The 13688-nt window shown below is 41.6% G+C and overlaps 1 protein-coding gene across 3 annotated transcripts in view; it reads left to right on the forward strand.

The window, feature by feature from the left end:
- Positions 1-13688, forward strand: part of SLC9A9 (solute carrier family 9 member A9) — a 720836-nt gene that overhangs the window by 588683 nt on the left and 118465 nt on the right. For all 3 annotated transcript variants that reach the window (XM_027765886.1, XM_014593185.2, XM_006162296.3), the window contains exon 14: positions 5927-6006. In XM_027765886.1, the coding sequence (XP_027621687.1) occupies positions 5927-6006 (80 nt within the window). The remainder of the gene's footprint in view (positions 1-5926; positions 6007-13688) is intronic.

The raw sequence follows: 13688 nt of genomic DNA on the forward strand, positions 1-13688 counted from the left end.
GGGGCTTGAGGCACTGGACTCCCACATGCCAACCATGGTTGGAGTCCCAGACCCAGCGGCTTCAAACTCACGCTGGGCGCGTGTGCATGCGTGCCCAAGTTCCCGAGAGGAGAATGGAGGAGAGGGGATTGCGGCATGACCATCCCCCCAGGGGGTGATTTCTCGCTTTCTGTCTCTATGTCTCTCTCTGTCTATCTGGCGAGTGCACGCGCCCTATAGCAAAAAAATCATTCCAAAAAAAAAAAAAGGGAGAAAAAAAAGATAACAAAGATCTGTTAGTTTTTTAAAAATTTTCCCAGAAATAAAAGAAAAGAAAGGAGCCAAGGAGCCAAAAATTACACAGATACAGAACTTTAAGAAGCATTCTGCTTCCTTTTTTTAAGAATTATTTTTATTTAACTTTATTTATTTATTTATTTATTTTTGGAGAGGTTTTTGCTATAGGGCACGTGCGCTAACCAGGCAGACAGAGAGAGACAGAGAGACAGAAAGCGAGAAATCACCCTCCAGGGGGGATGGCCATGCCGCAATCCCTTCTCCTCCATTCTCCTCTCCGGATCTTGGGCATGCACGCACACGCACCCGGAGTGAGTTTAAGCCACCGGGTCCAGGACTCGAACCACGGTCAACTGCGTGGGAATCCAGCGACATAGCCATTACGCTAATTACTGGTCCCTAACTTTATTTATTTTAATCTGACCAGAAAGAGAAAGAGAGATAGAGAACGTGAGAAAGCAAGAGAGAGATAGAGGAAGTGAGAAAGCAAATCACCAGGTCCGGAACTCAAACCACAGTCAACTATGAGGGAGTCCAGCACCCTTATCCACCATGCCACCTGCTGGCCCCCATTGGGGCTGGCAAGTGGCGTAGTAGTCAAGGGAACTGGACTCCCGCATGGCCCACTGCAAGTTTGAGTCGCGGACCTCGTGGCTAGCTTTCCCACTTTCCATCTCTCTCTTTCTCTCTCTCTCTCTCTCTGTCTGACTCTCTCACTCTGTCTGTCTCTGGTCAAATTAAAATAAATTAAATAAATTAAGTTAAATAAAATAATCCTTTTAAAAAAATATTAAAACATGATAAAAGTTGAGATTCTAGGGACCAGCAGTTGGGATAATGGCTATGTCACTGGACTCCTATGTAGTCACCTGCGGTTGGAGTCCCAGACCCAGTCAGTGGCTTGGACTCACACTGGGTGCGTGTGCGTGCGTGCCCAGGATCATGAGAGGAAAATGGAGGAGAAAGGATTGTGGTGTGGTCATCCCCCCTGGGGGGTGATATCTCACCTTCTGTCTCTCTGTCTCTCTCTGTCTTTCTGGTGAGCACACGTGCCCTATAGCAAAAACCTCTCCAAAAAAAAAAAAAGTTGAGATTCTACATGCTTGACTCTTCAGTTCCCATTTACAGCTGTGAAACTTAAGGTTCAGAGTTGATAAGTGTATTAGTACTATTGGGTCATTAGAAAAGTCAGGACATATTTTTTCTGTTTTTCTGTGCAAAAAAAAATGTGTCACGACTTCTCTGATGACCCAATATTACATGGTAGAGAGAGATTCCAAATCTCGTCTTCGGCTTCTAGATCCTATGCTTGTTCCAACATGCACGTCACTACCCTTCTGGAGCAATGGAACTCGAAAAAGAAGTAGTGCTAGCAGTACAGAAAAATACCACTGACTTCCGGATTCTACTTCTGATGACCACTCACATCCATTGTCCTTGAGGTGTGTGCTGATCTCTACTTCAGAATAATCCAGAGAGATTGATGCTACCTGCTGTCCTCTGTCCATCTGGACCCTCCCAGGAGCCTGCTCCCTGTGCCGCCTCATCAGATACCTGCCCTGCTTTAGGATGACTGCAAAGGCTGGCCTTCTCTGGGTACATTTATCTTCAACCCCCAGTGCACAAGCAGAACACACACTAGACTAACTCATTTATTTCTACTCATTTATTGATGGCCTTTCATAACCGAGTTATTAAGTCATCAATAACTTCAGAGAAATAAATGAATGAATCTAGAACTGGGCCAACAGATATTTAAGATATACACTGACAATTTTATCTAGGATCAGCAGAAAAACCAGTGCTGAGTCATAAGTGGTATTTTCCCCACCTGCAAAGATGTATTCCACAGATGTCTCATCCTAATCATAACTCAACTTAGTCCTCTATAAGGGAGTAATATGAATAACATCTTTAGTCACCTAAGTAAAATTAAGTTTTTCTAGAAGAGTGTGTGTGTTCATATTTTTCCAATGCTACCTAATCTCTGTTGCTCCCATCAGTTGACAAATATATATATATATATATATATTTGGAAAGTTTGCCAAAAATAAAGTATAAGCACTTTCAGCAGTCTGGTGAGTTCTGGCACATTCCCCTTGGGAAATAAAGTGTAATAAAAAGGAAATAGAAAGAGGAAAGAAAAGGAGGCGTATTTCTAAGACCTGGGAAACCAGTGTCTGGGAGTCTAGAGAAACCCTACCCTTGAAGTTAGGCTTCTGTGGGAATACTTTCAATGACACCAACTGTCCACTCAGCCAAGAAGAGTCAGATGTGTTTTAGGGTATCCACAACTGCCCTGGCTCAGCCTCTGTGAGCGTCCCAGTTCCCTGACCTCATCTCCCTGCTCAGATAGTAAGAAGACATACTTTATCAAACTGTTACAAGAATATAAAAAGTTAATTTATGACAAGTGCCTCAAATAATGTCTGGCACATGGTACATGTTCAAGAAGGTTAGTTGTTGTCGTTAATAAAAATAATAGTGTTTTCTATCTGATTAGGACCTTAGAAACTAGTTAGTCCAATTTTTGCAATTCATTTTACAGACAAGGAAACCATAGTGCAATGAAGTAGCCTATTCTAGAAGGTTTGTGCTTTCCAAAGCTGATACCTGCAGAAAAAAAAAAAAAACATCTTTAGAATCCTATAAGCATAGACACAAAATCCAGCTCTGTTACTTGCTAGCCATGTAAATTTAAGCTTACGTCTTCCCCTTTCTGAGCCTCTCTAGATCTTCATGTGAAAAATAGGTGTATGTAACCTACCTTGACAGACTGTTGTGAGAACTGAAAAATAATGGCCAAAAACAATTAATGACTGGATAATGTGGCTAGAATTCAGCCTAGAAGTTAATAAGCATTCAATAGCTAGAGAACTGTCATTACTGCAAACGTCTCTCAGCGGGGCACTACAAGGTGGGTGCTAGAATCCTGCCCCTTGCCTGTCAGTAGAGCTCACCACTGCACCACTCCCCCTTACTTCCCAAACAAATCATTGTAACATGCAGACACTTCGTTTGTTAGTCTTCTTCGGTGACTATCCTGTCATCAGTAGATACTGTCCATGATCAAAACTCTCTCATGTCAGTTGAACCAAAATCTGAAAGTCCTTAAAGAAGAGCAAAGGGGAAAAAGTCTCCACTGATGGCCTAGAACTTGATTTGACTGGTTCAACATGAGCAGTTTTTCTCTGCCAACTAAACCCCAACATGCTGCTCAGGGGTGGTGGCTCAGAAGTAACTGGCAAATGTTGCAAGATAGTGGAGAAACTATGTCCCATGGTAGTTTTGCAAACTCAATGCCTCTGCTTGGGTGGACATAGTTAGAGGAAGGTGCAGGGAAGAATGGAAATTAAGCCAGAATCCCTGATTTCCTTTTGGGGGAAGAGTATGAGTAAGTTCTAACTAGATAACAAGACACCACACTCCAGTTCTGTCAGGAAACGAAGATTAGTGGATTTGTAATGTCCAGGAAAAGATAAGCAATGTCCCACAGTGAGGACTGGGAGTAAAGAATGGGTTTCATGACCAATTTAAGTTTGAGAAGCACTTCCCTCTTAAAGATTTACAATGCTCATTTATAAATTAAAGACTCTGAGAAGCCTGCCTTTGAGAAGCCTGTTTAACACCATCACACCCATCATTTCTTGAATGATTGGCACAGAATATCATCAACATCATGTGAACAGTGGCATACCAGAGGATACTGTTTGGGACCCTGTACAAGGCTTAAATATCAGAGATCTTAAGCCAGTCAATGAAAAGTTTGATTTTTAATTTCATTGTGAATCTCTGCTTCAACCACCTTAGAGAAAGGACAAATGGCTAAGAACAGACCACATTTTACTTTCTTGTATTCTCATTGTTTTTGTAGGAGACAGGGCTGTGTCATCTGCTGACACACGTAGGTTTCAGAGGGCAGAATGTAACCCTTTGTGTCCAACTATTTGTCATTAACCTACAGTGAAACTGGCTGGGGATGGGCAAAAATTAGTAAAATGAAATGAAAACAAATCAACTCAGGCTCATCTAAGAACTGGCTTTGGTGCAGCCAGTGGATTTCTTGCACCTTCCATGCATCAACATGTCCTCAGAAGAAGGTCCAGGTTAAACGGCCAACTTAAAACATAATTTGAGGATGGAAACTGTGAACCCAGACAAAGCAGCAAAGTCCGTGTTAAGAAATGAATGCTTTTGGGAACCAGCAGTTAGCGTAATGGCTATGTCGCTGGACTCCCACGTAGTCGACCGCGGTTCGTGTCCCGGACCCGGTGGCTTAAAACTCACGCCGGGCGCGTGTGCATGCGTGCCCAAGATCCCGAGAGGAGAATGGAGGAGAAGGGATTGCGGCGTGACCATCCCCCCTGGGGGGTGATTTCTCACTTTCTGTCTCTATGTCTCTCTCTGTCTGTCTGGCGAGCGCACGCGCCCTACAATGAAAATCTCTCAAAAAAAAAAAAAAAAAGAAATGAGTGCTTTTAAGGATAGGATCATTAGGGCTGGCAGGTAGCTTAGTGGTTAAGGACACTGAACTCCCACATGGCTGACTGTAGTTCAAGTCCCAAACCTGGTGGCTCACTTTCTCACTTTCCCTATCTCTTTCTTTCTAACTCCCTCCAGTCAAATTAAAATAATAATAATAAAGTTAAATAAGCATTCTTAAAAAATGAGATCATTATGACTGATTGGAATTTGATCTTTTATTATGCAAAAAAAGGGAGGAGACATAGAAATAAGCATACTACTGAATATCCTTTGGAGCACAGTTGCAAATTTTATTATCGTTAGTCTCTAAACTTCACAAAAGTTTTTCACCTTTTCTTTTTCTCACATTTCAGCCTCTACTACATAAACAGCTCTTAAATACCTTCTCTTTTAGTCCTCATTCCTTTTATCTTTTCTCTTTTTGTGGTCTTTGTTGGGGAGGCAGGAATGAGACAAGCACATTCAGTTATGACAGACTTCCTCTCAGGAATACCTTTTTCAAATCTCTTCATGATCTCAGCAGAAAGGTATCAAAAGTCAACCAGACCCGTTGGTAGTGCTCTATCAAGAAGAAAATGAATGGATGCCAGTATGGCAATTATTAGTCTGTTATCATCTCATTATCCCTGACCTTTGGGTAATCCATATGTAAATACCCTCTAAATTTGACAGAAGTAAACTGGAAAATTCCCACAACAGCAATCTGACAGAAATATCGTCTTTATTGATGTCAGACTGTGGCATTTCCTGGCTGGTTAATAAAACTGGCATTATTAAGAAAAGTAAATGTTGAGTTACGTCAGAGGAGTCTCCTCCGTGTGGCAAGATCTACAAGCTAGTTTTTTGGCAACTATGTCACCGTTTAGACGAAACTGACTATACTTAGAAAAATCGTTTTGTTTTTTTAATGATTTATTTTATTTTATTTATTACTATTATTATTATCAAATATGACCAGAGAGAGACACACACAGAGAGAAAGGGAAAATGAGAAAGCAAGCTACCATGTGGTTGACCATGTGGGGGAAGTCCAGCACCTTAACCAACCACTCCACCTTTTGGCCTCGAAAAGTTGTTTTAATGTAGTTAAATTTAATTTGGTGTGATACTTTTATATTAATATGTGTTTGTTTATACAATGCCTTTTTCTATCGTCTCTCTGCAGGAAACAAATAACTTGGATAAAAGTACGACTAAAATGGAAAGTGCTCGGCTCTTCAGGATGTGGTATGGCTTTGACCACAAGTATCCTTTGGTAATAAGCTCACAGACCCCTGCACATGGCAGAGAATGACTGAGCGCTTCATCCCTGAGCTGTGTGGTCCTGCTCTTCAAGACGCACAGAGAGGTAAAGCAAATTCCCAGGCCAACTTATCAAAGGTATGATTATCTAAAGCAGAAAGCTGTGTCATTCATATATACATGTTCGGAAGCACTGAAGTGAAATCTCTCAGAGTCAAATGTATTTGTGTTTTGTGGCAATCTAATCTTTTCCAGTGTCGATGATAGAATTATACAGTGAAGAATTGATCTTCTTTACTGTTCCTCCTTTTGTAAAGATTTACTTATGGTCAAATTGGCCGGATAGATCTGCTTGACGGAGCATTGTATGAACAGTCTCGGCAGCCTTTGGCTGGAGCAACGCAGACAAAGCTGCTGTATTCTTCTCTTGGGAACCCACTTGTGTGTTTTTCTTTTATACTGCAAAAAATAAATAAGTAAGGGACAGCAGTTAGCATAATGGCTATGTCACTGGACTCCCACGTAGTCGACCGCGGTTCGCATCCCAGACCTGGTGGCTTAAAACTCACGACGGGCGTGTGTGTGTGCGTGCCCAAGATCCTGAGAGGAGAATGGAGGAGAAGGGATTGTGGCATGGCCATCCTCCCTGGGAAGTGATTTCTCGCTTTCTGACTCTCTGCCTCTCTCTGTCTGTCTGGCAAGTGCACGCGCCCTATGGCAAAAACCTCTCCAATCAATCAATCAATCAATCAATCAATCAATAAAGGGGGGGGCAGCAGATGACCCAGCAGTTGCATCACTGGAATCCCACGTGGCTGACTGTGGTTCACTCTCTCCCCAGCAACACCCTAAGGCAAATACCTCTTGAAAAAATTAATTACTTAATTAATTAATTGCCTTAAATAAAGAGGTAGTTTATTGGGGGCTAGAATGTATGGGCCAAGAAGAAGGAATGGTTTATCTTAGTATAGTCTGGCGTTGCTCTGTTTTCTGGGCAGACTTAAGTAAGCTTTTTCTGGTAAAGAGCAATTTTTAAATTCTAATAATCAGTGTAAACATAGTCGCTCAGATGCACCTTGTCCTGTGATTCAGAGGGCTAAGAAGTCAGGCCTGAAGTGCTTCGCCATTGTCAGAGGCAGTAAGCGGTCCATCTCTAATCCCAGGCAAAAGCGCCAAGGAAGAGAGGAAAGAACTGTGCTGCAAATTGAATGTGTTGGGTCTTTGTAGCTTGTTTTCCACAGTCACAAATCCCTTTCTTTTCAGTAAGAAAATGTCAATCACTGGGTGATTTTGAAGCACCTAAGTAATTATTGAAGCCACAACAGATCAGTGAGCAAGAAAATAAGAATTAAAAACAGGGATAAAAAAAAATCAACGAATAAGTGAAGGAGAGGTTAAAAAAAAAAATGAAAGGAGAGAGAAAGCAAAAGAAATACAGGAAATTCATAGCAGGAATTAGAGGATGACTGGGAAAGTGGGGGGGGAAATGAAGTAATCAAGTACATAGAAGTTGATTAGAGATTGCAGAGATAAGCAAAAGTTAACAATGTGAGAATTAGAAAGCAATTCTGCCGAGGTAAGAACGTTCCAAGGATTGCAAAATGATGATGTGGAAGGCAGAGACTTTTTGAGGTTTCAATTTTGTTTCTTCACAGTTCTGTTATCTATCGCTAGATACCTTGCCTTCCTTAATCCTGAACTTTTAAGGACGATGTAGGTTGCCACCCCTTAAAAGCAGTTCATTTTGGCTATTAATTTCCTCAAGGAAGTTCTAGTGTCTCATTAACTACCCGAAGCCTTCCTGGTGTTTCTAAGAGAAGTTCATTGTTAGAAGATTATTGCTGGTTTATGTTCCTCATTGATGACTTCGATAAACAAATTTGGCAAAGTTTTAAAAATTTGCCTGAAGAGTACACAAAATGAAATGTACAGCAAGAAAATTCTTAAATTGGAAATGAGGTAAAAGATGTTTCTGTTCAAATTCTGATACTGCTACGAGGAAAGCGACACAAGAAAAGAAATGAAGTGGAAAATAGAACTTAGAGATAAGAAAATGAAAGTTGGGGCCCAACTTTCAGCTTAAAGCAGTGGCACTAGATTTGGAAGATGTCATCATTTTTGTCTTACTTTCACCAGGGATTTATTTCCATATGATTAGAGACAGAGTAGCAAAAAGGAAAGCAACTTTATACTCTCAATAATATCTCTCCTCGTGGGAATTTGTCCTCCTGTGCATTCATTCTAGAAACTGCAATGCTGCCATCACTGGACAGATTTTCACGTAGACAGTGAAGTGTCTGTATCCCAGTTATGCTCAGAGTTTATTCCAAAAGAGTCGCAAGCCAACAAGTTTCAACTCGATGACTTCTCTGTGTAGCTGTGTTTTCAAATCCCATCATCCCTCTGGCATTTATGTTCATCCCACTGGCCATCTAGAACCCAGGCATTGTGCCCTGTGAACCTTGCCGTTCAGGTCTTCTCCTACCCCAGAGTCAGGTTACCTGGCCTGAATCAAAAAGAAATTGTCATAGGCTGAAAGAAATTGATTATACAGTTTAGAGCTGTTCAAGTTTCATTTCAGAAAAATTGCATCATGCAAATGAGGCATCATAAAGAATTAGAGACAAAAGAAAAGGAATAAATTCGCCATCATACACACCTGTACTAGGGAAACAAATAGAACCAGTGGAAATACTTCACACACACACACACACACACACACACACACACAAATGCACACGCACACACACACATATACATATACATGTATTTCAAGGTATTGGCTTATACAGTTGTAGAGGCACTCAAATCCCAAATTTGTAGGACAGGCTTCAGTCTGGGAACTCAGACAAACTGATGCTGCTGAGGCAGAATTCCATCCACAAGGAAGCCTCTGTGTTGCTCTTAAGTCTCTGCAACAGTCTGGGTGAGGCCCACGATCTTTTTTTTTTAAAGTTGACCAGGACCAGCAGATGGCATAATGGTTATGTTACTGGACTCATATGTAGTCAACCATGGTTTGAGTCCTAGATCTGGTAGCTTAAAATTCACTCTGGGTGTGTGTGTTTGCATGCCCAAAATCCTGGGAGGAGAGTGGAGGAGAAGGGATTGCAGCGTGGACAACCCCCAAAGGGTGATTTCTTGCTTTCTGTCTCTCTCTCTCTATCTCTCTGGTGAATGCACATGCCCTATAGCAAAAAAATCTCTCTCTTGAAAACAAAAGTTCACCTATTGCACATTTTGACATTTTTTAATGCTTTCAACAGCAATACTAAATGAATGTTTAATTGAATACCTGGGTATTTGAGACAAGGAGACACAAAAAACTAACCATCACAGGAGCCGGACTGTGGTATAATGGGAAAATGTGAAGTTCTGTGAGACTAACCCACATGAAGAGAACCTAGGTTCATATCAAGAGACCTTCCTGAATGAGCTGGGCACAGGCTTGCCCATGATCCAGGGCTGTCTGAAGTTGGGGGTGGATTATAGCTAGCATCAAGTTTCTATCAGAGGGTCTCTCTGTTTCTCTGTCTCTCACTCTTGAAAGGAGTAAATAAACTTAAAAAAAATAAACTAAATATCACAACACCTGATTCGCATTCAATTTATGTCCAGTATTCACATCCAACGATAGAGAATCCCTCTTAATTCACCATTGTCAAAACAACCACTGTCATTGTAGAGTGTCGTTTGTTTTAACTTTTCATAGTGTAAGTAATAAATGCATATATGCCCAAAAATCTTGCCAAAACTATAGAATATAGACTGGACATGTCCCTATAGTCTAGTAGGGAAGCCAGATTTCACATGGTGGACTATGGTTCAAATCCCAGCCCTGGCCATTTGATAAACACATCAAGCACATGTGTATTCATGCCTCAAATCCTGACAGGATGGAGAAATGGAGGAGAAGGCATAACCACACCCATTAGGGGGATGCCTTCTCTCTCTGATTCTCTGTCTCTAGTGAGCATATGTACCCTACCCTCTTACAATTTAAAAAAGAGAAAAAAGTAGTAAAAATTAGCATTCAGTGAGGATGAACAATGGCCAAGCCCTTTGTTGAGTACTTCCCATTTATAATTTGATTTTGCCTCCCAACCTCCATAGAAGGTTTGGAAGGTCTAGAGAGCATAAACCACACAAATGCTCTACCGAATGGGCTGGCCTCGACTGCAGCAACCTGGGCATCTCTGTTTGAAAGAACTGTGGGAAGCCTGTGGTGCCCAAGTCAATGATTAAGATTTCATTATGATTCGATAGAGGCAGCAATTCTGAATCATTCAGTGCAAAAGAGAAATTGAAAAGTGGGGAGATGAGAAAGGAAACATATTCCTAAGCTACCAAGCTTTGTGAGCGGGCAAGTTCTATTTCCATGTAATACTTCACATAATCACTCTTCATTTTACTTAATTCTTTCAACCACACTTTCTGTGACGGAGGAAACAAACTTCCACATCATTTTCTTAAGTGTCCACAGCTAGTGTCAATTCCATGATGCAAGCCCAGGTCTGTCTCACTCCAAAGTTCCTAAATAGATTTAAATGGACTTTATGGCTAACAACGCCATGTCTTTATTTCTTACTGTACTCCATATTATTTCTTTTTATTCTGGTGTGTGTGTGCACACATGCATGTGCACACATATGTGTTTGCGTGTGCTTGCGTGTGTATGTGTATGTGTGTGTGTGGTGTTTTTTTCAATAGGGTCTGTCTATACTGCAGTTCTCCTGCCTCAACATCCCAGGGCACTTTGTTCTGGCTCTTTGCTCAGCATTCACATGCCAACCTCCTTAGCCTCCTGACTTGTCAATGAAACCTTCCCACATCCATATTTAAATTAGCCATCCCACCAGGAAGGCTCCCTCTCTCCTTCCAGGCATTATTTTTTCACCACAACACTTACACCATCTGACACAGTCATTTGTCCTAACAGTCTGCTCCAACCACAACATGTGTGTTCTGGGGATAGAGATCCAGGTCTGTTTTCATTCACTAGTATGTCTTCAGGGCATAGAACAGTGGCTGGCAGGGACTAGACACCCAATAAATATTTGTTGAATGAATGAATCAATCAAGCAAGCAAGCTTACTATCCAGGGCACCTTCATTTCAGACGTTAATGTGGTAGAGAAATCTAATTAATTATCTGAAGGTGGCGAAGTAAGTCTGAAAGCAGAGAACAGTAGAATGGAGAACATCAGTGTTTTCATCCAGACTATCCCATGTAAATACTCTCTGCACCCATCTCCACCTCTGTGTCTCACTCCCGACACGGGCTCCGCCACTCCCAGCACACTCGGATGGCAGTCGCACGAGCTGACTTCCTTCTCATCATTGGTCTGTACTTCTGAGGGTTTGCTGGTACTGCTAATCTGGTACATCCACATCTGGCTCAGGGTCAGAAGCCTTTCTCTGTTGGGGTGACTTTGAATACATCTTGTCTCACCCAAACTCAGCATTTTAGAGCCACCCATCATCCTAACAATCTCTTACAATGAGATGGTTAGAAACAGAAATGCCCCCCTACTCAGACTGGAAGACATCTGATAAAATGATTTGCTTAGATTCAGAGTGTTACAGCTGGCATGGGCATTTTACATTGCCACTCATAGGTGACTGATGATCCTGCTGGACTGTCTGCTTCCTAGAGTCTCTTTCTGTCATTTGTCACTGTTCCCCTTAAGTATGTGTATATAGTAGTTGTACAAATGTGAATGACAGAATGAGAATGACCTTTTCCAAAATAAAAAGAGCAGCCTAAAATCACTTTTAGTACTTCCTGTATGCAGGTATCAACTGAGAATAAGGACTTCTCAGGTGACGGCCAACATTGTACATAAGCATAGAGTGAACTCGAACTCTTGGACGGGCAAGTTCACGCATTAATAGAATAACAAAGCCACACGCATGGATACTTTCTTCCCATCTTTGGGCTGGAATAAAGAATGCACTGAGGGGGAACTAGCAGTTAGTGTAATGGCTATGTTGCAGGACTCCCACGTAGTCGACCGTGGTTCACGTCCCGGACCTGGTGGCTTCAAACTCACACCGGGCACGTGTGCATGCGTCCCCAAGATCCCGAGAGGAGAATGGAGGAGAAGGGATTGTGGCGTGACCATCCCACCTGGGGGGTGATTTCTTGCTTTCTGTCTCTATGTCTCTCTCTGTCTGTCTGGCGAGCGCACGCGCCCTATAGCAAAAAACCTCTCAAAAAAAAAAAATGCACTGAGGTATTACCAACAAAAAGAAGACCCAAAGCAGAGTGTATAGATGCCAACGTTCTTGAATTTTCCATTTGGGAGTAAAGAAAGTGGCAGGTTTAGGACCCCTTCCTGAATCAAATGGTGACAATTTGGGACTTCACTCTAGGAAAAATCAACATGAATATCAGGGTCATTCACAACAAAAGTATTTAATAGATTTTAATGTAATGTCATTTTAGTCTTAACAAAAAAAAGGAGGGAGGGAGAGGAATCTTCCCTCCAAAAACTCAATAGAATTCATTATATCCCACACAGTCATGCTTATTTTAAATTATAGGTATGAATTATTGTGAACAGCAATTTCCATTTTTAATAAAAAAAAAAAACTGCATTGCAATTTCTCCCTATTCTGACTAGCTGAAGCATCGATGAATTATTTATTGGGGTAGGACTGTGGCCTTGTGAATAACTTGAGTTTACTTCACAAAAAAACTCTCAGAGGAACAAAGAGCGTTAGTTCTGTGATTTCCATTTTATAAATGAGGCAACTGAGCCTAAAGGAGGAAAAAGACACCTCCAAGCTTCTGATGCACTAGGAGCCAGCATTCATAATGGACAGCAGAGCAGACTGTGTCCCCCTGAGGAATGTGGGGGTCCCAGTGCAGGTGGTCCATCCTCTGAGTCCTGGTAGCACTAACAGGTGTGGTGCCAGAGAGAGAGAAGACAGAGGTTGCAGGACTCCCACGTAGTCGACCGTGGTTCACGTCCCGGACCTGGTGGCTTCAAACTCACACCGGGCACGTGTGCATGCGTCCCCAAGATCCCGAGAGGAGAATGGAGGAGAAGGGATTGTGGCGTGACCATCCCACCTGGGGGGTGATTTCTTGCTTTCTGTCTCTATGTCTCTCTCTGTCTGTCTGGCGAGCGCACGCGCCCTATAGCAAAAAACCTCTCAAAAAAAAAAAATGCACTGAGGTATTACCAACAAAAAGAAGACCCAAAGCAGAGTGTATAGATGCCAACGTTCTTGAATTTTCCATTTGGGAGTAAAGAAAGTGGCAGGTTTAGGACCCCTTCCTGAATCAAATGGTGACAATTTGGGACTTCACTCTAGGAAAAATCAACATGAATATCAGGGTCATTCACAACAAAAGTATTTAATAGATTTTAATGTAATGTCATTTTAGTCTTAACAAAAAAAAGGAGGGAGGGAGAGGAATCTTCCCTCCAAAAACTCAATAGAATTCATTATATCCCACACAGTCATGCTTATTTTAAATTATAGGTATGAATTATTGTGAACAGCAATTTCCATTTTTAATAAAAAAAAAAAACTGCATTGCAATTTCTCCCTATTCTGACTAGCTGAAGCATCGATGAATTATTTATTGGGGTAGGACTGTGGCCTTGTGAATAACTTGAGTTTACTTCACAAAAAAACTCTCAGAGGAACAAAGAGCGTTAGTTCTGTGATTTC

Source organism: Tupaia chinensis, unplaced genomic scaffold (assembly GCF_000334495.1).
Source record: "Tupaia chinensis unplaced genomic scaffold, TupChi_1.0 Scaffold139833_1, whole genome shotgun sequence".
In the NCBI taxonomy this organism is placed as follows: domain Eukaryota; kingdom Metazoa; phylum Chordata; class Mammalia; order Scandentia; family Tupaiidae; genus Tupaia; species Tupaia belangeri.